This window comes from Henckelia pumila, chromosome 2, assembly GCF_033568475.1.
Source record: "Henckelia pumila isolate YLH828 chromosome 2, ASM3356847v2, whole genome shotgun sequence".
Lineage (NCBI taxonomy): Eukaryota > Viridiplantae > Streptophyta > Magnoliopsida > Lamiales > Gesneriaceae > Henckelia > Henckelia pumila.
This window is the reverse complement of record NC_133121.1, coordinates 185,895,984-185,922,675: the sequence shown is the minus strand read 5'-3', so window position 1 is coordinate 185,922,675 and position 26,692 is coordinate 185,895,984. Positions and strand designations below refer to the sequence as shown.

General features: G+C 34.8%; 1 protein-coding gene across 2 annotated transcripts; it reads right to left on the bottom strand.

Moving 5' to 3' along the window:
• Positions 1-16,060: 16,060 nt before the first annotated feature.
• Positions 16,061-17,627, bottom strand: LOC140883000 (stearoyl-[acyl-carrier-protein] 9-desaturase, chloroplastic-like). Of its 2 annotated transcripts, none has more exons than XM_073289284.1 (3): positions 17,498-17,627; positions 16,781-17,291; positions 16,061-16,621 (listed from the first exon to the last, which is right to left on the bottom strand). In XM_073289284.1, the coding sequence occupies exons 1-3, from the start codon at positions 17,614-17,616 to the stop codon at positions 16,061-16,063; spliced, it is 1,191 nt and encodes a 396-aa protein (XP_073145385.1). In that variant the 5' UTR covers positions 17,617-17,627. The 2 variants fall into 2 exon arrangements, with proteins under 2 accessions (XP_073145385.1, XP_073145386.1); XM_073289285.1 differs by having other exon boundaries at positions 16,781-17,278; positions 17,494-17,616.
• Positions 17,628-26,692: the final 9,065 nt, after the last annotated feature.

The following is a 26,692-nucleotide window of genomic DNA, read 5'->3' as shown; positions in this document are numbered from 1 at the left end:
TAACTAACGCCACTGGCACCGAGTCCAAAACTCATGGATCGCCAACTACATACTGGTCCCCGAACCTGGGAAGACGCAACTGTCCCGTCGAATGAGGTGTTCAGAACCAAAATCGAGGATGTGAGCTAACAAAGCTCAGCACGAAAGTATAAGTATACACATGCTATGAATGCTAAATTCAAATAAATGGGTACCATAAACCTATCATGGTAAAAGAACACTGCTCAGTCTGTAAGCGTCATGGTATGTAGCACGTTGAGCTGTCGCATCAGGAGGTGGCTCCTATACCATAAATTGTGGACATAACCAAATCCAAAACCATGACATCCATCCACAAAAATATCATGTGACTGAGCGATCCCTCTACAGGTAATATCAAGGTATAGGCTCAACGTGATAATGCATGCAACATAATAATTGTGACATAATAAATGCATATAAGTCATGTCATATAAACCATGCAAACATAGAACATGCATACTCTACCAGGATATCTTGGATAGTACGTCCGTATCTCAGAATAAGAAACTAAAGCATCCTAGCCACTCAGGTACTCATGTCCAAGCCTATAAGCATATAATCATTATATCACTTATAGCTCACTAAAAGCCTTAACTAGACTAATAGCTATTCACAGAAGCTAATCAGAGTCTAGAAATATACGTGCATCTGTCGCTATCCCTTTGATTTTGATGACCTCAAAACATAGGTGCAAGTCTGCTACGACCTATGATCCCGATAGCATCTCGCTATCGTCCGGCCTCCAAAACAATGCCTAGAAATTCCTAAATCCCACTAGAAGCATCTATAAACGAGAGAGAGAAGAGGAAAATGAGCAAGGAATAATGAGATCTTGGCCCCTATATATAGGCCACGATCGGAACGTCCAATCTCCAATTCGGAAGTTCGGAACACACTTTGGAGCTTTCGATCGTCCTTACAAACTTCCTCCACCAAATATGTTTCATTTGATTGGACAACACAGCTATCAACAATGTTCGGTAGAGTTTGGACCTTCCGTTCTATGCCATGTCCTATCAACAAATCAAAACCCATGACCTGTCTGACTGCAACAAGATTTGGAGCTTCCGATTTTCAGTTCGGAGCTTCCGAAATGCTCCGTACTTCCGAACTCAATTCTTGCTTTCGAAGGGATCGGAACCACCGATCTACACCTAGCTCAAGTTTGGACCTTCCGAACTGTTCGAACACTTGGAAACTTTCTGTCTGTTTCCGAATGTCTTGAATTCAATTGTCTAATAAATAATCTCATCCGAGAATTCCTTAATCATGTTTTAACCATTCTAAAAATGCTTAGAAAGTTAATCACTTATTACTGAAATCGGGTTACTACATTCTCCCCACCCATAGAGATTTTGTCCTCAAAATCAGGTCTTGGTCAACCTTGAGAATGTACCTTGAACTGATTCCAAAAACTGCTGATCAATATCCACTACAAGAAAAATGCACAAACACAACACTTAAAAGACAACGCTTTTAATGAAAAGTGTTGTCTTTTTTAAAAAGACGACGCTTTTAGTGAAAAGCGTTGTCGTTATATGTTTTTTATTCATCAAAGACAACACTTGTTTTAAAAAGCGTTGTCAATAAGCTTTTTTGGTCAAAGACAACGCTTTTAAAAGTGTTGTCTATTATCGTTTTTTCCCCATGTATAACAACACTTTTTAAAAAGTGTTGTAGAAAATCCCATGTCGATTTTTTCTCGATTCTTCAGACGATTTTTGAAGTGACTTCCGACAAGCCCACCTCGCAACTGCTATTCTCGCTCGGGTTGTCGGGAGTTTCGAACTATACTTGGGCATCAACGAACAAGGACTTGCATTCGAACAAGGGTAAGAGTATATGGCAACAATCAACATAATGTATTGGCAACAATCAACATAATGTATTCAAACCAGAAAGTTTTTCTTATGTGCCTTAGCTTGTTCTTGTTTGGGTACTGAACTTGAATTCTCTGTCAGACTTGGAGAAGGCAAAATTCAGAACCGCGGGTTTCCTAATTGAGCTCGAGAAGAAGAGGGCAATCAAGGTTGTACTTGTGTAACATCTTCTACGGCTTACCTTATCGTCTTTCAAGACATACTATTTAATCTAAACTTTTCTACCGACAAAATTTTCATAAGAAGTAACAGGTAGTTTTCATTTTTTTTGTCAAACAGGTACTTGGTAAAGGGACGTTCATCGGCTTGGCGATAACTTTCTTCGCCGGATTTTGCTTCTCTTTGTTTTCTCCAGCATTCAACTTGGAAACTAATGACCTTGGTCACGCACTCATCCAAGATATCATCGATCTCGTAAGTAAGATCGGCGACCTTTCGTAGCCAATTGCCCAATTAGTACTCAGTGTTTGTACTGATTTTTTTGTTGTCGATCGAGATATTTTTAGTGGTAATTTGAGACTGAAGAATTAATTGCTGAATGATTATATTTTGCTCGTTTGTATTTGCAAATTGGTTGCATATTGATCTCTGATGAAAAAAGCAGTCACTTAATGCTTATAATTTGGTTAATTTGTGCTCGTCTTGCCATTTTTTGTGTTGTCTCAAGGTTGATAGGTAATTTATTACTTGTGCACTGTTGAGACATAATATATGCCTTGAAGACTTGAGTACTAATTGGTCCATTATGATTTAAATTCCTACTGTAGACATTATGGATTAACTTTGCTCTCTCTATTTTAAATTCCTACTAACAGTAAAAAGAGCTAATTTTGTACTCAAGTCTTCAAGGTATAGATTATGTCCCAACAGGAAAGTAAATTAAATAAACTAATTTCCAGATTTACTTTCCTGTTAATGACATAAACTTTGATATTTTCACAAATCGCACATAAACTTTGACATAAACTAATTTCCAGAATGAGCGAGAGAGAGCAAAGTTGGATACAAATCAATAACAGCTAAAGCAAGTCTTCAAATCTCACAAAATCATTTTGTTTTAGATTTGAATGTTTTTCCAAAGTATGCAAACTTTTATTTGGATCAGTAAGTCCAGATCTTAAAAGGCATTCACGTGCAATCTCCTTCCCTTCTTCTGTTAACATATACTTGGACGGGCAGCTCGACTTGACCACAAGCCCTCTAGTTATTAATATCTTCATGAAACTCCATCTGTTGTACCAGTCCCTTGGTGAGATTCCAAAATTTCCCCCTTTCCCTTTTGCTTTTTCAGGCGCTATAGGCACACGAGGCAATCCACTTGTTTCGGCTGCATCCTTAAGCTATTTCTTATGAATATATTCAGCACCATTTTCAGTCCCCCTATAAAGTGAAATGAGCATAGCATAGGCAACTGAATTCTTTTGGGGTACATATCTCCTAGGGCCCTTGTTTTTATTTCCCCTTATGTTCAAGTCATCCTCAGTTGGATCGGAATCTGCCTCAAAAAAACCTTTCGTTTGCTTCAAAATCCATTTACCTACGCCCTTGATTTGCCGTCTCATGTAAGTGATGGCCGTAGCAACAACCCTGAAGAGTCAATTAACATGTGAGGGATCTTCACAACTGATGGAAAGGCAGAAATAAACTTCCATTCTTAAGACTTCAATTAACCCCTTGGTTTCAACAGTTTAGAGATGTCATCAAGTATAAACTAGCTAAACCATTGATGACTTGTCTTTCATATGGTTGGATACGATTACCAAGCTCATTTAACAGAAAGCTTTCACCGACTTGAAACTTGCATTTATACAAATCTTTTACAATGTAATGACTAATGTACACATTGCATGTCTGGATTTTGTGAGAGATTTTCCATGAAAAACATGGTACCAAGGATGAATAATCTAGTCCAGAATATAGGTGTATTTGCCCTGGGTGGTTGATTTACTCTTGAAAAAGCATCCAATTCTTGTTTCATTCACTGCTTTTCTGGATTATATCCGAGTCGAAAACATGTCGTAACCCATATGTACAGTGTACTTGTTATATGCAAGATTATAAACCTAAATAAGAACAAGCATTTTCTGAACCTCAAATACATGGAATGAGTGCCGTAGTAGGATTTAGACTGGCATTCTGAAAAGTATATATAGGAATGATTGAAAAAGTCATGAAATGAAATATATTTATTTATGCATAAGGTGGATCAAACCTTCAAAGTGGTTATCGCTGTGGGCTGCTGTTAGGGATGGCAATGGGGCGGGTCTGGGGCGGGTTTGGCTAAACCCGGGACCCACCCCGCCCCGCCCCGTGAACCCAGCGGGTCCAATCCGGGTTAGACCCGTTGGACCCGCCATAAATTAAATAATTTTAAATTTATTAAAATAAAAAAATAAAAAGTTTAAAAATTAACAAATATCATTAAATTGAATTTCAAATATAGATTTTAATAATTTAAGACAAAAAAGAAATTATTCTCAAAATTTTAAATTTATTAACTTGTAATTAATTAATATTTATTAGCTAAAAAACATTATAATGATTTATTTTTATACTAAACATATCATAATAAAATAAATTCATTAATCCAATTATATTACACATTCAAATTATGGATAAAATATTAATTATTTAGTATAATTATATAATTATATATTATTAATATTACATATATATTTTATATTTATATATATACATGAATATTTTAAATTTATATATATATAATACTTTGGCGGGGCGGGTTTGGCCAAACCCGAGACCCGCCCCAGACCCGCTTATGGACCCGCTTTGGTGGGTCTAGACCCGCCCCGTCGGGGCGGGTTTGATGCGGGGGCGGGTTTAGACCCGCCCCATTGCCATCCCTAGCTGCTGTTTTGCAGGAGCACAAATCTGTGCAGGTCTGTTAGAGTCTTGTGGAGGTATTTTTACGTGTTTGAGGTTGATTTCTCCCTTACATTGCTGCTGCACAGGTCACTTACTTCTGCCCACAAGGTGTTTGGTCAGTCTACTCGACATCTACATTCTTTTTAGAGGTATATTGGCTTCAAACTCTTCTGGTTTTTGGTGTTTGTGATGATTGTGTGCTGTCTTTTCTTTTACGTGTTGGTTCTTGTTTTGGTTTGAAGGGGAGTGGTTGTTATATAAACTGAAGATGTTTGTGTTTTATTTCACGAGGTGAGAAAGGTGTAGCTAAACTGAAGATGTTTGTGTTTTATACTTTAATTTCTTCTTAGTTCAGGTGAGGAAGCAGTAGCTAATCTCCTGTGCATATGGGATGAAGGTCAGATTATGTATCTCTGCCTTTTGCATTTTATATTTTTTTTGAGATTAATTTTTCAGTGTTTATGTCTATTCTTTATGAAAATGGAAATGGAAGCAGTAGCTAATCTCCTGTGCATATAAACTGAAGATGTTTGTGTGTTTATATTTTGTTTGAGATTGATTTTTTAGTGTTTATGTCTATTATTTATGCATATGAAAATGGAATAAATTCTTGGCAGCATGCTTCTGTTTGTATCTTTAGCTTCGGTTTTGTTAATTCAGTAATCTTTTGCATGTTTTGATGCAATTGGTTTACAGTTTTGAAGATGATTTTTTTTTTCCTTTTCTTGTTTTTCGGTTGTATAGTGTATTTTGATTGCATGATGGAATTTATTTTATTCATTTTTTTTGCGTTGATTCATTCTCATGAATATTTCTAATTGTTTTATTTATGATATTTCTAGGAGTTTCTAAAACAGGGGCGTCAATAGCTATTTGCATGTAATTTTCAATTTAAGTTGAATGACAGAAATGAATTTGTGAGTAGAAGCTATGTTTCAATAATATGTTGTACATGATTGGATGACACCTGTTATTAAGTAACAAGTGGTAAAATACATCAGTGGGTACAATTTTTTTCGCTAGAACACTTCTTGTTACTTTCTGATCTATTTGAAGTTAATCACCAACTGAGAATTTAGTTATGAGACTAGCTTACAGGCACATATTACTTAGTTTTAGTTTTTATTTACCCCTAGATATATCTTTTTCGTTATGTTGTCTTTTGGGAAACAGAAGGCCTTAGAGAAATCAAATGACGCCAAACTGGAGGGTAATTCCTTATTTTAAGCTGGACAATATAATATTCCTTATTTTAAGCTGGACAATATAATGAGGCAGTAGCAAAATGTGAATTTGCAATACAAATTGTCCAAGATGTTCTTCCATCTACTTAAATACAATCAATATGCCATGAAAATAGAGCTGTTTGTTTCTCCAAATTGGTATTCTCCTCGACTGTGGTTAAGAATAATTAATTTTCTGTTGTCTAGTATCGATGATTCTTAATACGCTTGCCAGCTCTACTTCGGGAATAAATTTTGTTCATTCAAGTCATTTTTGTTCAGTACTCTATATGTTGGGAATGCTTATCGAATGCACAATTTGCTATAGTGACTTTTTTTTAAAAAAATCCAAAGCTGATTTGTGCGCAACTTACTTCCTCGCAGATATATGGAAAGAAACTGAAATGTAGTTTTTGTTTTGCCAAGAAGCTGGGTACTCAAATATTTATGAGGAGCTGGATTCATGCTAATTTGCAGGTAAAGACACGAAAAATGTGAACTTTGTGTTTTATGCTCGTTCTTGTATTTGGTAGTCTTGACATGACAAACCTTTCTCTAATAATTTCTAGCACTTTAGTTTCATTAGGACCAATTTTGGGAGTGCTTATTTTCCTTGCATATGAAAATATCGAAAAAACACTGAAAGTGGGCTCTTTTCTCCAAGAAGTTGGTACTCATATATTTTAGTGAAGCAAAAAAAGAGTTGAAAACTAATATTATGTTAACATTTAGTTTTGGAATTATTATTTTATTTTTGGTGACATGGTTGAATGTGATTGGAGATGCTTTATGAAAGCTACGGATGTTAACATACAAGAAGTTGGTACTCATATATTTCAGTGATGCAAAAAAAGAGTTGAAAACTAATATTCATGTTAACATTTAGTTTTGGAATTATTATTTTATTGTTGGTGACATGGTTAAATGTGATTGGAGATGCTTTATAAATATCACCTCTACGTTATCTTTTCTTTATGTCATTTGAATGTCTAGGGGTTAATGGAGTTTCTCTTCTGTTTTTTTCTCACTTACTTTGCTGGGTTAGTTTCATTTTTTGTGATTAAATTTATGGGTTCTTCTTGTTTACTACTGTTTACACTACTTTTGATATGAATTTTCTTGGCAGTGATGTATTAAACTTTGTGGATTAACGTAATTTTATGTTTGGATGATGCAGTTGTCAACCCAGTTATACACCGTAGTGGTAAGAAAAATCATAGTAGTATTACTACCCGTTCAAGGATTGCTCGGCCTTGCTTGTGGACGAGCGGCATGGGACGAATGAGGTTATAATGTAAGGTTGCTTGGCATTCGGGGGCTACGTGCGCCGAGTTTCAGAAGTTGAGAAATGACGAGAGGAGTCATGATGATATAATGCTGGCCAATCTAGCCAAGAAAAAGAAATGGAGTAGGTGTCCAAAGTGCAGGTTCTATGTTGAGACGATAGATGGTTGCCTTGTCATGAAATGCAGGTATCACTTATTTGTGCTATCAGTAGAGTCCTCCAATCCATTGGTTGCTTCTTATTTCTCTTTATTAAATTAGATGCTCTAATTATAGTTGTGTTGAATTTAGGTGTCGCAATTTCTTCTGTTACAAGTGTGAAGCTTCAATTCGTTCGGTTGTATTTGGCTTTTGAAGTGACAATTTTAGTATGTGTTTTCGAGTTGCTTAGCTTCATTGTTATTAAATGCATAAAGTAATGGGGTTGAAACTGGGAATGTAATTTGTTCAACGATTATAACTTGTTCAACCATTCATTTTTAGCAACTTGTGGCTTGAATTTCGTAATTCGTAATTCCTGTACTTTGCTGCCAAATATGTGTTTTAATTTTTTTTTTTTCATTTTGATCTATTCATATTTGTTTTATGTTAGTTTGTTTTTATTTTTAATAATTTACAGTATGAAGATAAGAATTAAAAGATATGAGATTGTTGCGGCTTTTATGAAAGCTTGGGAACATGTGCTGAAGGGAAGAATCAAAATTTTTCGAGATTAATGCATAGTTTTTTTCCTAGTGCTCATTGATTCAGAATTCCATTATTTTTTATATTTGAATGATTTATAATATTGGACGATTGTATATTAAATTTTATTTTACAAATTTTTGAATTTTGAGTGATTTATAATATTGAAAATTTGTGAATTATATTTTTTTTGTTTTTTTTCGAAAAAAGACAACGCTTTTTTCGCGTTGTCTATGTGGCTGAAAAAGCGTTGTTAAAGCCAGTGTTGTAAAAAAACACGCTCAACGACAATGCTTTTTCATCGTTGTCGTTTTGAGCAAAGACAACGCATAAAAAGCGTTGTCGTTGCTAAAAAAGACAATGTGGAAAAAGCGTTGTCTTTTTCAAATATCACAACGCTTTTTATGTGTTGTCTTTGCTCAAAACGACAACGCTTTTTTCGCGTTGTCTTTGACCGCGGTCTTTCACAACACTAGCTACGACAACGCTTTTTCTGACAATAACAACGTGGAAAAAGCGTTGTCATTTGCCGTTTTTCTTGTAGTGATTTTGATCTAATCCACAGGAAAATTTAACTTATAGCATCCAAAGTACCTTGTCGAATACACTTTTGACAACCTATATGTCCTGTCAAAAACATATAAGATCTGATACATTACTGGACCACACATTCACCAACACTGAACTCATAATTTAGTTTAATCCCATCTTAAAATATCTCTAAAATTTTACCGTAACTGGTACTATATTCTCTCTTATCAAGCACTTACTTGCTGACGGTTCCCAGTGTTATCTGTCAATCGCTTAGATAAGACTAGCGAACAAGTTACCCTAGAATCCAATGTACTTCTATCAGATGCGAAACCCATTTACATAGGTAGAATTTGCATTATGCTTATTTGGAACAACTGAATACGGTCTATCTGACATACACTAATGCATCCAAAAGCTGATGCTATACTCTAGCTCTTTTTCAAGGTTTGAATTATGAGCACCACTGACCGAGTCAAAAAAATTCAATCATCGAATTTACTAGGAATTTGGCCAAATTCAATGATAGTTTAATCACTCAATATCTGAGCAGATACACAAAATTGGTCTCATCCTGAATCCCAATACTAAAATGTGAAAATTCTCATCGAACCACCAAGCAATTATCTTGAAATCCTAACAGATCTCAATGCATCGGTAGTTGATCACAATAGCTTATACCATGATCTAAAGCACACATTCGAGATTCCTCTAAAACCTTACTTATTCCCAATAATCAGTGGTGGTGTTGCTTACTGGACTGTACCAAAATTATCTCATCAGTCATTGCAATACAATTGTCTAGTAATACCATCAATTAGTACCATCAACACACAAAATGAGCAGTCATTCTAGTTACTCTCATGCCATCGACTCATACTGAAGAAACAATACTGTCTTGCAGATCTGAGTTATTGCTACTCAACTAGTCATAGAACGCCATTGCAGAATTGCAACCATCTATTACAACTAGTCACTAATCAATTCTGGAAACACACAACTTCCATGATAATCTTTTATGAAATCGACGTTCAACTATCATCCTTCTATGTCAAGTAGATAGACACGATACAAAATCCACTGTATCACTTTCTGATCAGCCACTGGTCCTGATATCTCTAGTGTTAATCTATGATTGACAATTGCCTACAGTCTTCCTATTGGCTAAATGTGCCAAAACTCTTATCCCAAAGTCAAAATTTTTGAATGACCATTTCTGGGGAACAAAACCGCGTTAACCCTAATATTGTAGGCTAAATCTTTATACCCAAAAAAGATACCATCAGTGTTAAAATGTCAAAGCCTCAGACAAATCTTCCGTGCTATGACAACTTCATTGTCCAAAATTCACTTGTTTTTAAAAACAAAAACATTCAGGTTCATACCTTGAAGATACAAATCTCACCAACTACTGGATTCTCATGTCGGTTAGTACAACTCCCAGTACTAATAGTCTGGTTTGAATGGTTATACCTGTCTCATGACTTAAGACAGTAGTCACAGTATTCACAACGAGAATTCGGTTTTATTTCCTTACTGGTAGAAGTAAGTCTTAACGAATCATTACTAATTTGTCTAGATGAACACAAATGGGTACATCCGATAATTACGAAGTTCTCAAAACCATGCCGCAATCCAGTTACTCTCGAATCGAATTTGTCGAAACAGTCACGTCAATAGTCTAGCGCATCAAAAAGACACCCGAGAAGTTAGCGACAATAATCCCGCCAGACCCAAAAACTATAGGTCTCAGCTACTGTCATCTCCCATGTCTTATTCACTAATTCTACCATGCTAGAGCCCATTGAAAACAATTACACTTGTTCTTACAATATCGCATCTCTGAATCATACGAAGTGACTGCAAGAAATTCCTCACATCACAGAGCAAATCATTTCTTGAGTGAATCCATAAATCTCCTATGGCTAATCTCGAAAAGACTCAGCTCATTCATCAGTGTACTGATCTGAAACATTGCCAAAACAACTGAAACCACTGCAATTCTCAAAGTCTTACTCCGAACACAATGCAACTTAGATACCTCAACTGATCATACTAAAGTTCCCACGATCAAACATCTATACTACTATCCGTGATAAGGGTATTTACATTCTGAAAACCCTTTGGCCCACTCGAAACTCCTGAGTGTAAACACAACCCTGCTCCAAAATGAATCAATTCACCAGAACTATTCTAGTCCAATCTCCGATAGATTTCGTATCACATACTTAATTGTAAACTTACTCTAGTCAAGGAATAATCCTCTGTCTCAGACAATACTTGTACAAAGAAAACCTTAGTCCATATTTCTGACAAAATCAGACGATAAACATACTAAAATCTCTTGGCACTAACCCCGTACCAAAATCAGTCAAATGAATTTAGCTATCACTGAAATCTTTCGGTAGTTATACCCCTTGCTGCGACTGTGTAAAACATCAAGACTTAGGTAGCCTCCCCTGTTGAACACTAATCAACAAGAAACAATTACTAGGATCAACCGAATAATCCAAAACTGAAAACATTATGCCATTGAACCATGTTTAATATAATTATTATTAGAAACCAGTAGTTACAACCACTAAGAAATTAAATTCCAAAAGTATGGAATCAATAATACAATGATTCATTTGCTTACAACAGAAATAATTACAACCTGACTAAATGCAAAAATCTTACATCCCGTCTAAAATACCTCACACAACTTACTATTGTATGCATCATGGAATAAACTGATGTTGAACGTGAGGTTTTCCCGACCGTTTCCACCAAGCGTTCATACCAACTGGTGGCAGAACCTATACCTATCAAGATTCAAAAGACCTTACTAATCTACCAGATCCTTCCAATATTATGGGGTCCATTATCTCGTAGATGAGGCGTGATCTTCATGACAATATTTCCAACTACTAGTGGAGAATCTACACAGGTTACTCCTCCGATCTTGAGATGATTGACAACGCAACTCTGTGCACCCCAACAAATTCTCTGCAACCTGCGGTGATTCATTGCCCACCAATGGTCTAGTCTCCAACCGGGTGGATCTAAGCAGATCGAACTCACGATGACTGCTCTGGTGACAACAGTCTCGGGGATGCCAGTGTTCTCCATTGCTATGACCATTCCTGTCGTTGAGTCTATCCATCACCATAATGTTCCAATGGAAATCAAACCTAACAGAAGGTTCTATATCCCAAAGATCTAATGCATGCTATGATACCATAAATGTAGTGAACCGCTCCAGAATAACCTATTAACAGAGACTAAAGCATGAAATTACAAATAAAATAACAAAAATCAAAGAAAACCGCGGAAACTAAAATCAAATACTAACATGGCAAAGTACAATCGGTAAATAACCATAAACCGAAATAATATACAACGAAAACCTCAAAGCCCAAGGGTCAATCCTAACTAACGCCGCTGGCACCGAGTCCAAAACTCCTGAATCTCCAACTACACACTGATCCCCGAACTTGAGAAACTTGCAACTTCCCCGTCGAATGGGGTGTCCAGAACCAAAACCAAGAACATGGGCTAATAACCCTTAGTACGAAAGTATGAGTATACACATGCTATGAATGCTAAATGCAAATGAACGAATACCGTAAATCTATCGCGATAAAGGAACACTGCTCAGTCTATAGGCGCCATGATATGTAGCACGCTAAGCTGTCGCACCTTGAGGTGGCTCCAATACCATAAAACATGGACATAACCGAATCCAAAACCATGGCATCCATCTACAAAAATATCATGGGGCTGAGCGACCCCTCTATAGGTAATACTAAGGTATAGGCTCAACGTGATAAGGCATGCAACATAATAATCGTGACATAATAAATGCACATAAGTCATGCCATATAAACCATGCAAAAATATAACATGTATACTCAACCAGGATATCTCGGATAGTACGTCCGTACCTCAAAATAATCAACTCAAGCAACCTAGCCACTCGGGTACTCAAGTCCAAGCCTATAAGCATATAATCACTATTAGTCTATTTATAAATAGACTAATAGCTACTCATAGAAGCTAATCAGAGTTTATAAATATACGTGCATCCGTCGTTAGCCCTTTGATGGTGATGACCTCAAAACATAGGCACAACTCCGCTACGATCCTGGTAGCGTCTTGTTATTGTTCGACATTCAAAAATACGGCTAGAAAAGCCTAAAACCCACTAGAAGCATCAAGAAATGAGAGAGAGAGTGGAAAATGAGCAATGAAGAATGAGCTCTCGGTCCCTATATATAGGCCATGATCGGAATGTTTGAACGCACTTCGGAGCTTCTGATTGCCCTTCCAAACTTCCTCCATCGAATGCGTGTTCTTTGATTGGACAACACAATTTCCATAACGTTCGAACCTTCCAAACTCTAGTTTGGAGCTTTCGATCTATTTCATGTCCAATCAACAAATCAAAATCAATGCCCTGTTTGACTGCAACAAGATTCGAAGCTTCCGATCTGCAGTTCGGAGCTTCCGAATTGCTCGGTACTTCCGAACTCAATTCTTGCTTTCGAAGGGATCGAAACCACCGATCTACACCTAGCTCAAGTTTGTACCTTCCAAACTGTTCGAACACTTGGAACCTTCCGAATCATTTTCGAACATCCTGAATCCGATTTTCTACTTAATAATCTCATCCAAGAATTCTTTAATATGTTTTAACCGTTCTAAGCATTCTTAGATAGTTAATCACTTATTATTAAAATCGGGTTACTGCACAATGATCCTTGCTTGCGTGCAGCCATGTTTGAGGAGTTTGATGTGCTTTTTCGTAATGGTACTTGGGATATTGTCCCATCTAATCTGTCTCAAAATTTTGTTGGTTGCAAATGGGTGTTTCGGCTCAAGCGGAAGCCTGATGGCTCTGTTGATCGCTACAAGGCCCGTCTGGATTTTAAGAGTTTTATCAACGCCCAGGTGTTGACTTCCCCGACACTTTTAGTCCTATGGCGAAACACTACTATTCGCATTCTCCTATCCCTTGCTGTTCCAAATGGTTGGTTTCTTCGTCGGATGGATGTGAACAATGCATTTCTCCAAGGCCAGTTGGATGACTGTGTTTATGTGGCTTAGTCGTCTGGCTTTGTTAATTTTTATTTTTCATCTTATGTTTGCTAGTTAAAGAAAGAAATCCATGGTATTAAGCAGGCCCCCCCGGCCTGGTGCACTACACTCCACCGTTTTTTACTCAATATTGGTTTCATTGCCTCTCTGGCTGATACATCCTTATTTATTTTCTGCTCTAGAGTTGTCATCTTGTATTTACTTGTCTATGTCAATGATTTATTTCTTACAGGAAACGATGCTGGTGCTCTTCATGGATTCATCAATCAGTTGGGTGCTCGGTTCTCTATCAAAGATCTGAGTTCCTTATCTTACTTTTTGGGTATTGATGTTGTTTCTTTTTCAAGGGGACTTTGTCTTTCTCAACGTAGGTAACTCCATGATATTCTCACCAAGACCAACATGGTTGACTAGAAACCTGTCTCCACCCCACTTTCCACGTTCTCCCCTCTGCATCTTTTGGATGGCTCGACCCCACTGATGCTACCTTGTATTTTCAGACGATTGGCAGTGCACAATCTTTTTTTTACTCGCCCGAATATTGCCTTTTCTATTGATAAACAGTCTCAGTTCATGCAAACTTCCTCTTCAATCCATTGGGGGTGGCCAAGAGTCTCTTGCACTACCTTGATGGCACTTGCTCCTACAATCAGATGCTTCCATGCCACAGCTCTCCTTCTCTACACACATACTGTGATGCTGACTGGATTGGTGATGTTTATGATCACACCTCTACTGGTGTTTATATTTTTTGTTTGGGTCCCAATCCCATTTCCTAGATCTCTAGAAAGCAGGGCTCTGTTGCTCGATCATCCACTGAGGCTGAATATCGCGCTTTTGCATCCATTGCTGTGGAATTACAATGGGTTCGTTCTCTTCTTGATGAACTCGGTGTCACTACCGTTCCATCTCCGCTTCTATCTATTGTGATAATGTTGAAGTCACTTATCTCTGTGCAAATCCAATATTTTCACTCTGGCATTAAGCAGATTGCTTTGGATTATCATTTTGTTCGTGAATTGGTTCAAATTCATAAAGTTTGCATCTCTCATGTCTCTTCCTCTGACCAACTGGCTGATGCATTGACGAAGCCGCTTCCCATTACACGCCTCCGTTTTCTGTTTACCAAGATTGGTGTCTCATCGAACCCACTATCTTGAGGGAGACTATGGATATATATCTTTGAATATATTGTGCATATTACTTGTATATTTTTGTATGTTTGTTTTTCTTTTATCTTGATCTCTTTAGGTTATATATAAATCAGTGTTCTAAAAAGAGCGAAAAAACACCACTTATGCACGATTAAGCGTGAAGTATGAGCAAAAAGCTTCGCTTTGGGCAAAAGCGAGAAAAATGCGGTCATTCCTTTGGTTGACCATATTAAGCGCAAAAAAACACGAAAAAATAATTGTTCAAAAAATAATATTTAAGTTTAATTTTTAATTTTTAATTTTATTTTAAATGATAAATATTTAATAATATAATAATTTTTTGTTTGAAAAAAAACCTTTAACGCGTCAAAATTAAATTTTTTTCGTACATTTTCTTTCTTTGCGATTAAGAGATAAAACCTGAACTAACACAAACAATTTACTCAAGATAATTTGTTATTTTGAGACTTATGTTTCTTATAACTTGAAAATTTATGTATTTATTCTTAAAATCATTAAGTTTATATGTTAATTATTATATTACTTAATTTAATATAACTAAAATTAAAAAAAAAAATAAAAAATGCATTTTCACGCTTAAACTTATTCTAAACTCGCTTAAGCTTGTGAAGCTTGAAGCCTGATCCTGACGCTTCGTCACGCTTCGTGGTTTTTAAAACCTTGATATAAATATACATTGTATCATTATTTTATAAATATATAAAAATATATTCTCTCAATACGTTTTTACAATACACAAAATTCATAATACACACAATGTATACACAACTAAATTATTTGTTAGTTGGTAATTATTGGAGAACTGCAAGTTAACTCCAAATGCTTAAAGTATGCAAGTAACTAGAGCATTATATAATAATATTCCGACGACCTGAAAAGAACAAATGTATTGTTTGTGGCTTGTATATAGAACGAGTCAGAGATCCGACAACATGTTACTTCTTCAATGACCCAGATCAGATCCGACAACGTGTTACAATACCCATCCATATGAAAAAATAAGACTACAATCGAAGAAAATTAATAGTCAAGACATTTTACTATTGTGTCCACGGTCGCTAAGAAAACAACTACTGAAAAACCAAAAGATGAAGGTCCAGTGGATTGTTGAATAAAAGCACCAAATATAGTAACATTACGTAAAGTGAGATATTACATGTAATTGCATAATATATATATAGTGCGTCATGGATTTATTTAGGTACATGAAAATTCATGTTTAGCTATATATTGCTATTAATATTTATATATAAATAGCATCATCAATATATATATATATATATGATGGATGGATATATATTCAAATCTCCCGACCAAATATCCAACTAAAGGGAACACCAGCCAGAAGTGCTTGATTTGCCTGTGCTTGTGCCCTCTCTTCCAACTTCCTAAATCTGGGAACTAACCCACACAAATCTTCCTGCGCTTTACGCCCCTTGTCGGACAGCCCCGTCAACTTCTCCACACCCCATCTGTCCACAAAGAATTCCATAACGTCTATATAGTCTTTGGCCGTGTAAATTCCAATCCGTTGCGCCACGGCGGAGAAGTTTCTGAAAAGATTTTCATCCACCCCATCATACATCATATGTGCTGGCATTACGATTTTCTTCTTCATCATTTCAGCTACAGACCTCACCATGCTATCCGGATCGATCTCAAACACCTTCTCGACTATTCTGGAGTAGGCAGTTTCATGGCGTTTCTCGTCTGCGGCCACAGCACCACAAATCTGAGCCAGTTTTATGTCCCCATATTGTTTGGCAAGCCTCGCTGTGTTTCCATGAGATATGAAGGTTGCCCTTTCTTGAAATGAAGTGTAGATAATTCCAAGATATGGGTTGTTCTCCTTGAGTATATCCTTTACAGATTTCATTTAAAGTACGTATGTTAAAAACCACGCTGAAGTTAAAATTACATAACTATCTTTAATATATTTTCGAAACAATTAAAATCTCATGAAACAACATGCAGCAAAATAAGTGTAAATAATATATAGGTATATAAGTAAGTATCATACCATCCCGGAACCGATCAAGTAGTGCACGGTTTTCTCGATTTGTTTCATATCAACACGTCCTGAAAGATAGAGATATCGATTGAGAAGATCACCGTGCCTATTCTCTTCGGCACTCCACCCTCGGACCCAAGTAATCCAAGGAGAGGGGCTACCGCCACCGGTCTCGTTTCTGATTCCATCAAATGAACTCATAAATGACTGATAAGTTGGAAGTGCTTCCTCTGTAATCATGTGACCAACCAATGCAACGAAAACTTCATCTGGGATCTCTTTGTTTTTCTCCTGCAGTTGTCTCACCTGATCTTCGTATCCATCAGAGGTGGACTCGGGCAAAAAGTCACTCGGCTGCCATGATTTCTCGACGTCTTTTAGCAACACCAAGATGTTTTTTTCGGCCCAATCATGCATCCAAGTGAAGACCTCACGTTTCTCTGGTGGCATGGAATGAATCACTTGCCGGCTATGCGCTTTTACCTCCGGAATGAAGGGCTTTTTAAGCTCTCGCGCTTCGCTGCATCCAAGAAATTTTGTTTTTAAAGGATTGAATTAAAGACATAAAAACTGATATATCGTTCTTGAAAAAAATGATGCCATGAAAGGGTTTTGTCTCTGCTACATCTATTGAATTACTTCCTAAGCGCATAAGAAATAGCCGAAAAATATGAATATGTAATAGATATATCAATATAGAATTAGACAGCAATATTAAGAACGTACTTGGTAGAAGATTGAAGTGCCGACGAAATGATGATTTTGCGAGAAGATTTGAGATCAAAACTGTTAAAAGAAGGTATCATCTTGTGGGGATTCAAAACAAAATTAGTCACGAGTGCCATTTTGAACCCTTGTGTAGTTGTTGTTCCGATCCAATTGATTTTATCAGAAAGATTAAGATAGCCTATGAATACAAGTGAAGGAAGAAATGGGAGAGGGGTGTTTAAATAAGGCAATTTTACTATCTATATAATATTATGGGTGTGTTTATTTGACTAGATAACATTAGGATCAACTTATTATGGGTGTGTTTACTTTACTTATAAAAAAAATTAATTTTTCACCAATCTCTAGGCCCGTCATTATACCCTGATTTCATGGGATTACTCCTATTTAATTACATAAGGTATAACATATCTTGAACAATATTTGTGAAAAAAAATCCATATAAATCCTAATATACCCCTCTTTAATTTTTTCGTTTCCCTCGCAATTTCTCTGTTTTTTTTTACAATAACTCAATTTATCAATTTTATCTATTTTAAAAAATAAATATTTTTATACCTAATAATTTTGATAAATTAAAATGAATCACATTTGAATCAATAATAATTTACAATATTCAACAATAATCCAATTCAAATTATATGAATACAAAATTAAACATAAGATTATTTATCATGATATGTGAAGGATAAAACTGTATTCATCCCTCAATTATTATTTTAATCTCAAAATTAATAAGTCAAAGTCAAAATAAACATGTTATTGATTATCCATCATTATTCCACGTCCTTCAAAATCATTTTAATAGTCCTAGTATGATTTATCCACTTATAATCTCATCCCACTAAGTAAACGCAGCCTATATATATTACACATCATTATCCTATCCCAACAATTTTTTTAAATATAACATATATATAGTGTTAAAATATTAACTAATTCCATATAAATATTTTTTACATCGACATATAATTATTTGGTAGGTGCTCATAGAAATTAAATATCCAATGAATTTTATTTTCTTAAATCAATCCATGAAACCCAACAAATATATGTATGTGGAACTAGCTTCCTAATTTCGGCAACACTACACGTACATAATATTAATTTTTCAAATCAAAGCTACATATATAATAGTTAATTAGTTAAGGAGGATGCTAAATAAATGCTGAATTAGGCATGCTACAAGTGAAGATATATAGACGGTTTTGCTGGCATGCATATTTAAACAATGTAAGGCATCGATATATACTCTAGTTACATTTAATTAACATGTAATTAAATATTTATAATACGTAAATAAATTAAAAGCGAATTAAAATAAACTTTGGGACCTAAATATTTCTACATCATGATATCCCTCTAACTAAGAAATGTAGGGAAATATACGGGATAATGTCGTGTACATAGAGTGTTACATAGATCAAGGGCTACATACAACTGTGAAATTAGAACATTATTCCAAAACTTTATAAAAATTGTTTCTTTTCAAACTATAATTGTTTTTTTCTTGCTAAAAAATACTTTTATGAATTTTTTTAAATATATTCTATTATTTATTGTCCAGTTTTACAAGATTGAAATTGAGTGTCTTGTTTATATGATAGAAATTTTCACAACTTTTCGAATAATATTTAAGATTTTTGTTTAATATTTTTCCCTCGAACTTTTTTTCCGTATTTGGTCAATCAAGTTAAGTTATTTGAAAACAGTAGATTTTAATTTTTAAAAATGTGATGAGAATTATTTCGTTCTCTTAGTGGTTGCATACAAATGTATGATTAGTTTAATATTTTTCTCTTGAACTTTTTTTTTTGTACTTGCTATTTGAAAACAGTAAAATTCAATTTTTTTTAAATAATATATATTGTTATATGCAATCACTAAGACATTACAATATTTCTCATCAAATTTCAAAAATTTAATTAAATAATATATACCGTCGCAATCTCTAAAGAAAAAATATTATTCGAAAAGGGAAATTTTCTACCATATAAATAAAAAACTCAATTTGAATCTTGTAAAAAAAAATTCATTACAATTATTTTGTTTACTTAATTTGAAACTTGTAAAAAAAAAATTCATTAAAATATTTTTTAGCAAGACAAACAATTGTGGTTTGAATAGAAACAATTTTTAGAATGTTTTGGGATAATTTACTAATTTAACATAAGTGTGTAATCCTCTATGTACACATAAAATTATTATCCAAAAATACAACAGTTTTAACAAATTCTGCTCGAAAAATAAATCAATTTCATCAAAGAACACACCTATGAAGCATTGGAAATGAATAAATAGATAAAATCATAAAATACGTAAAATCTAGATAATATTTGAGTTATCACGCCCTGAGCCCAACGCTGATGACATCAACGTAGCTTCCAAATAAATATTAGAAAAAAAGACAACTTTCGAAAGTACATAAATTATAAAACCGGACACCATAAAAATAAAATAAAATAATGAGAGATCGAAATGTGTCGGATTAAACAAGGTGTTTGGCAGAGCTTATAAGCTCTTGAAAACAACTCTTCAAATTTGTTTGACAAATTTTTTGTCAAACAGTCTTATTTTAATACTTTATTTCTCCATATTATCTATTAAATTCCCACCATGCCCTCAGCCAATTTTTTGTACATAATTTATCATATTTTTTTCTAAATAAAAATAAAAAATAGTTTTATTTTTTTAATATGTTTAATATTTATGAAAAATGTAAAACTATTTTTGTATATATATTAATTTACATTACTTTTATATTATTATACCTTCTTTGATAATTTTGACAATAAAAAGATGTTCTAATACCAAAAACATTAATATCTTTAAGTTGTTTAAAATAAGTTCACTCAAACATTTTAACAGCTTATAAGCTCCTAAAACAACTTATAAGCTCTTAGAGCTTATAAGTTGTTTTTAATAAGTTTAGCCAAACACCCTCGAATCGTTAGGATTAGGGCTGACATACCGGACTAAAATACCGAATTTTCGGCATACCGTACCGAAATTTTTTCGATATATAAATATTTTTTGTGTATACCGAATTTTTTTTTGGTATCTATACGGTATCAATATGGATTTTTTCCATACCAAAATTTCGGAATTTCTCTATCAATATCGGTATGAATTTTTTTCATACCAATATTTTTAGTATGGTATACCGAAAAACCACCTCTAATTAGGATTTCATATCTCCATTCTCATCCTCATCTCCATTCACCTTCATCCTCATCTCCATTCCCATTGGATATTTAAATTTCATCATCATCCTCATACTCATCAAAGAATAAGATATACATACCCTATCAAAATATTCTGTATTAATTACCAACTAAACTTTCATTTTTTAAAATTTAAGTTATTTCGATTAATCTATACATATATTAATATCTTATAATAGTCTCACCCTTAGAATAACTACTTTTGGTCATAAATATGTGTAGACGTAAATACCCTTGATATTAAGTAACTTATTTGGTATTTAAATATTAATATTTATTTTACTCTTCTTAAAAACCAATATGACCGCTTCTTAACATCCTAACATACGTTCAATGCCACAAACCCACAAACTCACTTATTTTTCAACGTGCAAAAATTTTAAAATAGTATACATTTTTAACTAAAAATTAGAAATTTTACACACATGCTACGGGTGTGCTCCGATGTCTAATTTAAATAATTTTTAAGTGAAAAGTAATTAAAAAATTTAATATAAAAATTAGCAAAACTAAACATCATAGAAGCTAAAAAAATTAATATTAGAAATGTTTTATTCCAACACTATACTAATAAGTTTTATAATCATAATTTTCTTCATTATAATTTTCAACTACCATCATTCAACAAAAATATATTGCAATTAATTGGATATTTGGGTCAGGTGTAGGTAAGATGCTGCTAGACCCGCCTCCATACTCGATTACCCAATCGTTTAATTAGGTCCAAAAAATCTTTTAATACTCTCCTTCATTCGGGTCGAATATGAAATTCTCTAGTGGGTTAAATTATCATCCCTAAAAATGATACCTTTATACTCCAAAATTCTAATGTATAACCGTCGAAATTAAATAAGAAATATATTACTTAATAAAGTAGCAACATCATAGTTCCATTAACATCAGTGACAAATCTATATTCTGTGACACCCGAGGGGATTTAGTGATCGCTGATTCCAAGAGGTTGCACGGACAAGGAGAAACTCCTGGCAGGCTTTTAGGTGAAGGGGTACATGAATGAACCGATCCCATAGAATGAAAGGGATTCCAAGAATGTGCAGGTATCAGACTGCATAGTTGAGGAAGACTTAAAAATACTTGATAGGTACCACTCATATCAATAAGGTGCATCTTCTTTTTAGGAGCAAGCTCGTCACATAAGAACTTCCAATTAATCTTGATTGACTTGGGGCATTTATGGAACGAGTGACGCCTTGGAAGTTTCTCAAGTTGTGTATGACTGAGGACATAAGCATATTTGAAAGACTCATGTTGGTATAGTGAATACAATATTTGCAGTGACCCAAGCACCATTTTATGTGAGTAAAATATTAAACAAGATTAGAGGATCATCACTTAATAAAATCAAGTGATTAAACAGACCATAACCAAAAGATTTGAGTTCAGAACCTCTGAAGAGTTTGGATCCACTGAAGTGAGTTCGGAAGCACCAGATGTAGATCGTAATGTTCGATTAAATCTTAGGTCATGCATAATGGTTTCCTATAAAATGTTCATGGACACGTGGGGGATCAGGTCTACCGATCGTGAGTTTGGATCGTTCGAACGCAACTGTCCACTTAAGTATCAATACGTTGTTGACAATTCAATGGATGTAGGAGTTAGGATCGTCTGAAATGGGATCGGATCATCTGATATTTTGAGAGATTTTAGCCATACTATCGAGGTACAGGCAATAGCGGGATGCTACCAGAGCTGTAGCGGGGCTATGCTTGAGTTGTGGCTTTTGACATCAAAGGACTATGACGTTGATATGAATTCTCGTTTTATGGAAAACAAACACGATTATATTGAATCGCACCCTCAATCCGATAACAAAAATAAATCAAAAAATTTTGCCCGATCTTGAAACAAGTAACAAATTTGGAAAATCCACCTCTAGCTTACAAGGAAACTAGTAACATAAATTCACGATATTGTGAATTTTTCTCGCAAGTGTACGAGTGTTAAGTTTTAATATAGTGAATAATTCAGATATCGATCTCACAGGGAGTAAAATAAAAATAATCAGTACTTGTAATTAAAATAGTCTAAACTTTATCTAGAAAATCAATAATCAAGAATTTTGCAATAAAAATAAATAATCAGAATGTTTTTAGATAGCACGCACACAACTATCAGATTAAACTCAATCAGAGAAAAATGGTCTAGAGGTATAGATTTCACCTGGTTTCAACAACAATCAATCCTAATTAATTAATCTTCATGAATTTCATTCAATTAATAGCCAAGAACACTTAAGTTTATTATTTCCCTCTCCCGAGCAACAAATAATGTTTATCAACTACAATTCAATTCCAATATTCCTATTAAGAATTTATCGCAGTGATCTATCACAAAACAATGTTCTTTTTTTAAAAGCTCTGTTAAAATCATACACTCTCCCGAGCTGTATAAATAATTAACAGTGTAGTTTCTAATGTCCTATTCAAAATCCTCTCTCCCGAGAAATGATTTCAAATAAATATTACAAACCAATTATTGATCAGATAATTGAAAAGACAATCAATTCTAGAAAAAACAATTAATCTAGAAGAAATTCAATTCAATAAAATCAAGAATTCAAGAAAGTGTCTACACCAGGTTCCATCCGACCTCTAGACTCTAAAAAATTAGTTCATAATAAAATTCTGAAAACAATAAATAAATAATCCAAACATATTTAGAATAAAATAAAAGATAAAAGAAACAAATCCGTCGTCGACGCCGTGTCCGGTCTATCGAACTCCGTCTTCGTTCTTCAAGTTAAGCTTCCAGAAATCCTTCAAGAAAAATCTCTCGATCAAACCCTCTGATCTCTGTGTAAGTATGGCGGCCTCCCCCAATAATCAGATGAAAAATTCCCTTTTATAGTGTCTCACAAAGCCCACTCAAAAGCCCAAGAAATTATAAAAATTTCCTTCCGATTAAAATTTCCAAACTCAGACTTCGCGACAAGCGCCCGCTCCACAATCCATGCGCCCGCATATAGCCTTCTGATCTCGATTTTCTCACGCCAAAACAATTCTTGCGCATTAGCTCTTCACTTAGCGCTAAAGACAAGCGCTGACTTCTTCAAATCAAGGCCCAATAACAAAAGCCCAAATTACACTTCCTTGTCTGATCGTTGTTTTCTTTTCTTCTCTTCTTTTCTTCTTTTCTTTCTTCTTTTCTTTTATTCTCGTAATTCCTCATTTTTCTTCCTCAATTTCTTCTTTTTCACATAAAATCAATAATTCTCTGTAACCACAAAAACACTAAAATACCCACATAAATCTGCACTGAACAAATAATTAATAATTAAAATCATATATAAATTAAGTGTATAAAATACACTTATCAAATACCCCCAAACTTAGACTTTTGCTAGTCCCGAGCAAAACTATTCAAAACAATAACTTCCAAAAACTCAAATCATCATAAACTCACAAGAATAGTCAAGAAATATTATGGAGCAATGACCTCATCAATAAGTTTAAAAAAAATTCAAATCTAATCATGTCACACCCAACTAACACTTGAAAGTTTTAGTCACAACAAAATAACCGCATAAACTCACAATCTCCGCAACTCAAGTTCAAAACACCCTTATCCAAGTTCAATTCAAACATTCATAGATCATGAGGTCTTTTCAAGGTAACAATAGGATCAAAAATAAGATATTAATAAAAAACACTCATAATTAGGTAAATGCAACGAATGATAGTGTGTAAGTGTTTAAATCAAAATTCATAATCATTAAATGCATCAATCAACAGTCCATAGGCTAAATTCTCGCAACTCTTCTCCACTAGTATATTAGGCAACTGAGACTCGGTCAATAAGACTTAATTAGCTTATAATGTAAGGCTTGGCTCACGGCTACAAATAAAGGAAAAAAATTCAAAATAAGGAGTAATTCATATTCATGCTTAAACTCTAATTACGACTCCTTTTTTTTCATTCACAATTTCACTCTTTTTTCCTTCACTTCATTGATTTTTTCAACTTTTTCACAACTTCTTTCACAACTCTTTCATCTCTTTTTTTTCAACTTTTTCTACTACCTCTTTTCTTTTCAACTCATCCACCACACCATTCAACTTTTGACATATAAAACTAGGAGCATATAACATGTTGGCATTCAAATTACTCCCTTAAAGGTAGGAATTAGTGTATAGGCTATTTAGGTAGTCAATGTAGGACCTTGAAATAATTACGAATGGGGGTCTAATCACACGTTTACACGCATGCCATTCGATTTTCAATAAATCTCAAACAAGGTACTAGAGATACATGCAATTCAGGGTAGCTTGAAAGGCTCAAACGCATTCAGAAAAATCGCCTAAATCATTCCTAATCTCAGTTTTGCCCGTATTTCACCTCGAAGAGTGTCCGAACTAGTTCTAGACATGTCTCAATCCACAATTAATTCATACAAATATCAATCAGTGCAGAAAAGATAATCATCAGCAGTTAAAGATGATTTTCAACAAATTTCAAATTTCTCGTACCTCAATGTACTTATACAAGTGTAGGCTCAAATAGGCATCTAAAGATAATATTATTTCAATGAAAATTAGGCCCAAAAATTTCAAACAATGCCTCAATCATATCTATGTCTGTATGTCTCAAAAATCAGATTCAAGTATTAATCACAGAGTATATAGGAAATTATTCATTCAATTGGTTCCATTTTTTCAAAAATATTTGTTAGATAAGTGGAAAATCATGGATTTCAGTTATAGCACAAAAAATATTTTTCATCAGCCATGCATCCAATATTTCACAAATTCTTTTAAATTCAACTCAACTCAACCAAAAAGTTTATCTATGAAGCACATGTATGAAGCTCAACTACTCAATCAACCAAACAACCAAATCAAATATTGATTCACCCCCCAAACTTAATGTAATCATTGTCCCTAATGATTAAAAATCAAGAAAAAGAACAAGGGACGCATACCTTCGACACCGAGCATCAGTACTCGACGTTATCAAAATTTCCATGAGAAAGAGTTCGCAACCGCAACCATTGGAGAGGTGATTTGGAGATGAGAACGACATGAACGTTCAATTCAACCTGAAAAGGAGACATGCACACTATAAGATAATATACAATTAAATCCCGAAGCACTCAAAACAGAATAACTCGCTTAATGTATGGAATAATAAGAAGAATGCGGGGCATGGCAAGCATCAGATGCTGTTGAAGCAAGAATGAGAGGCTAATGTGGATGCTCATTGTCGCATGAATTCAAGTGTTGTTGGTATGTTGGCTGCGCGATTTCAGGAGGTGAAGCAGCTGGAAATCTTGTTAGCTCATGGGAGTAGGGTGAGGCGCTAATGGTGGTTGTTTGCGCAGGGAAAGAGCAGCTGGTTCGCGCAACGATTGCTGTTGGGCGTTGCTGAACTGAGCGTGGTAGGGATGAGAAGATGCGCTGTTCGGGAAACTTGGAGCGCGATGGCGCTTTGTTCTAGCATTGATGGTGGGCTGGGAAGCGCGTTCGCGCTATGGGAGGCGCTAATGGGAAGGGCGATAGCGCAAGAAGGGGGCGCAGAAGGTAATGCACGTTAGCGCTTCATGCGGCGCGGTTGATGAGTGTGTTGGCGCTTGGAGGTGATGCGCGATAGCGCTGAGTTATGCGCGAATGGTGAGCGTGATAGCTCATGTGTTGTGCACTTAAGTATGCGTAGAGGTGAGGCGGGCGCGCATGAGCCTCTGTTATCAACTCCAAAATCTTGAGCGGGCGCCTCAAATCTTGGGCAAGCGCGCATAAACCGCTGCCACAAGTCAAAATCCTGAAAAATTTAAAATTTTTGTAATATCAGGCCTCCAAAATTCTCAAATAATATGAATTTAAAAAAAACAAAAATTAACTAATTAACTAAAATGAAAAATTAAAGCAAAAAATAAAGATTTTGGGTTGCCTCCCAAAAAGCACTTGGTTTGTAGTCGTCAGCCCGACTTTCACCGGATTGATTCTTCCCT

Excerpts from the sequence above, each read along its gene's own strand:
- LOC140883000 (XM_073289284.1), bottom strand. The coding sequence starts at position 17,616 with ATGGCACTCGTGACTAATTTTGTTTTGAATCCCCACAAGATGATACCT. Across the intron at positions 17,292-17,497 it reads GCACTTCAATCTTCTACCAA|CGAAGCGCGAGAGCTTAAAA; the intron begins GTACGTTCTTAA and ends TCTTGGATGCAG. Across the intron at positions 16,622-16,780 it reads ACTTGATCGGTTCCGGGATG|GATATACTCAAGGAGAACAA; the intron begins GTATGATACTTA and ends AAATCTGTAAAG.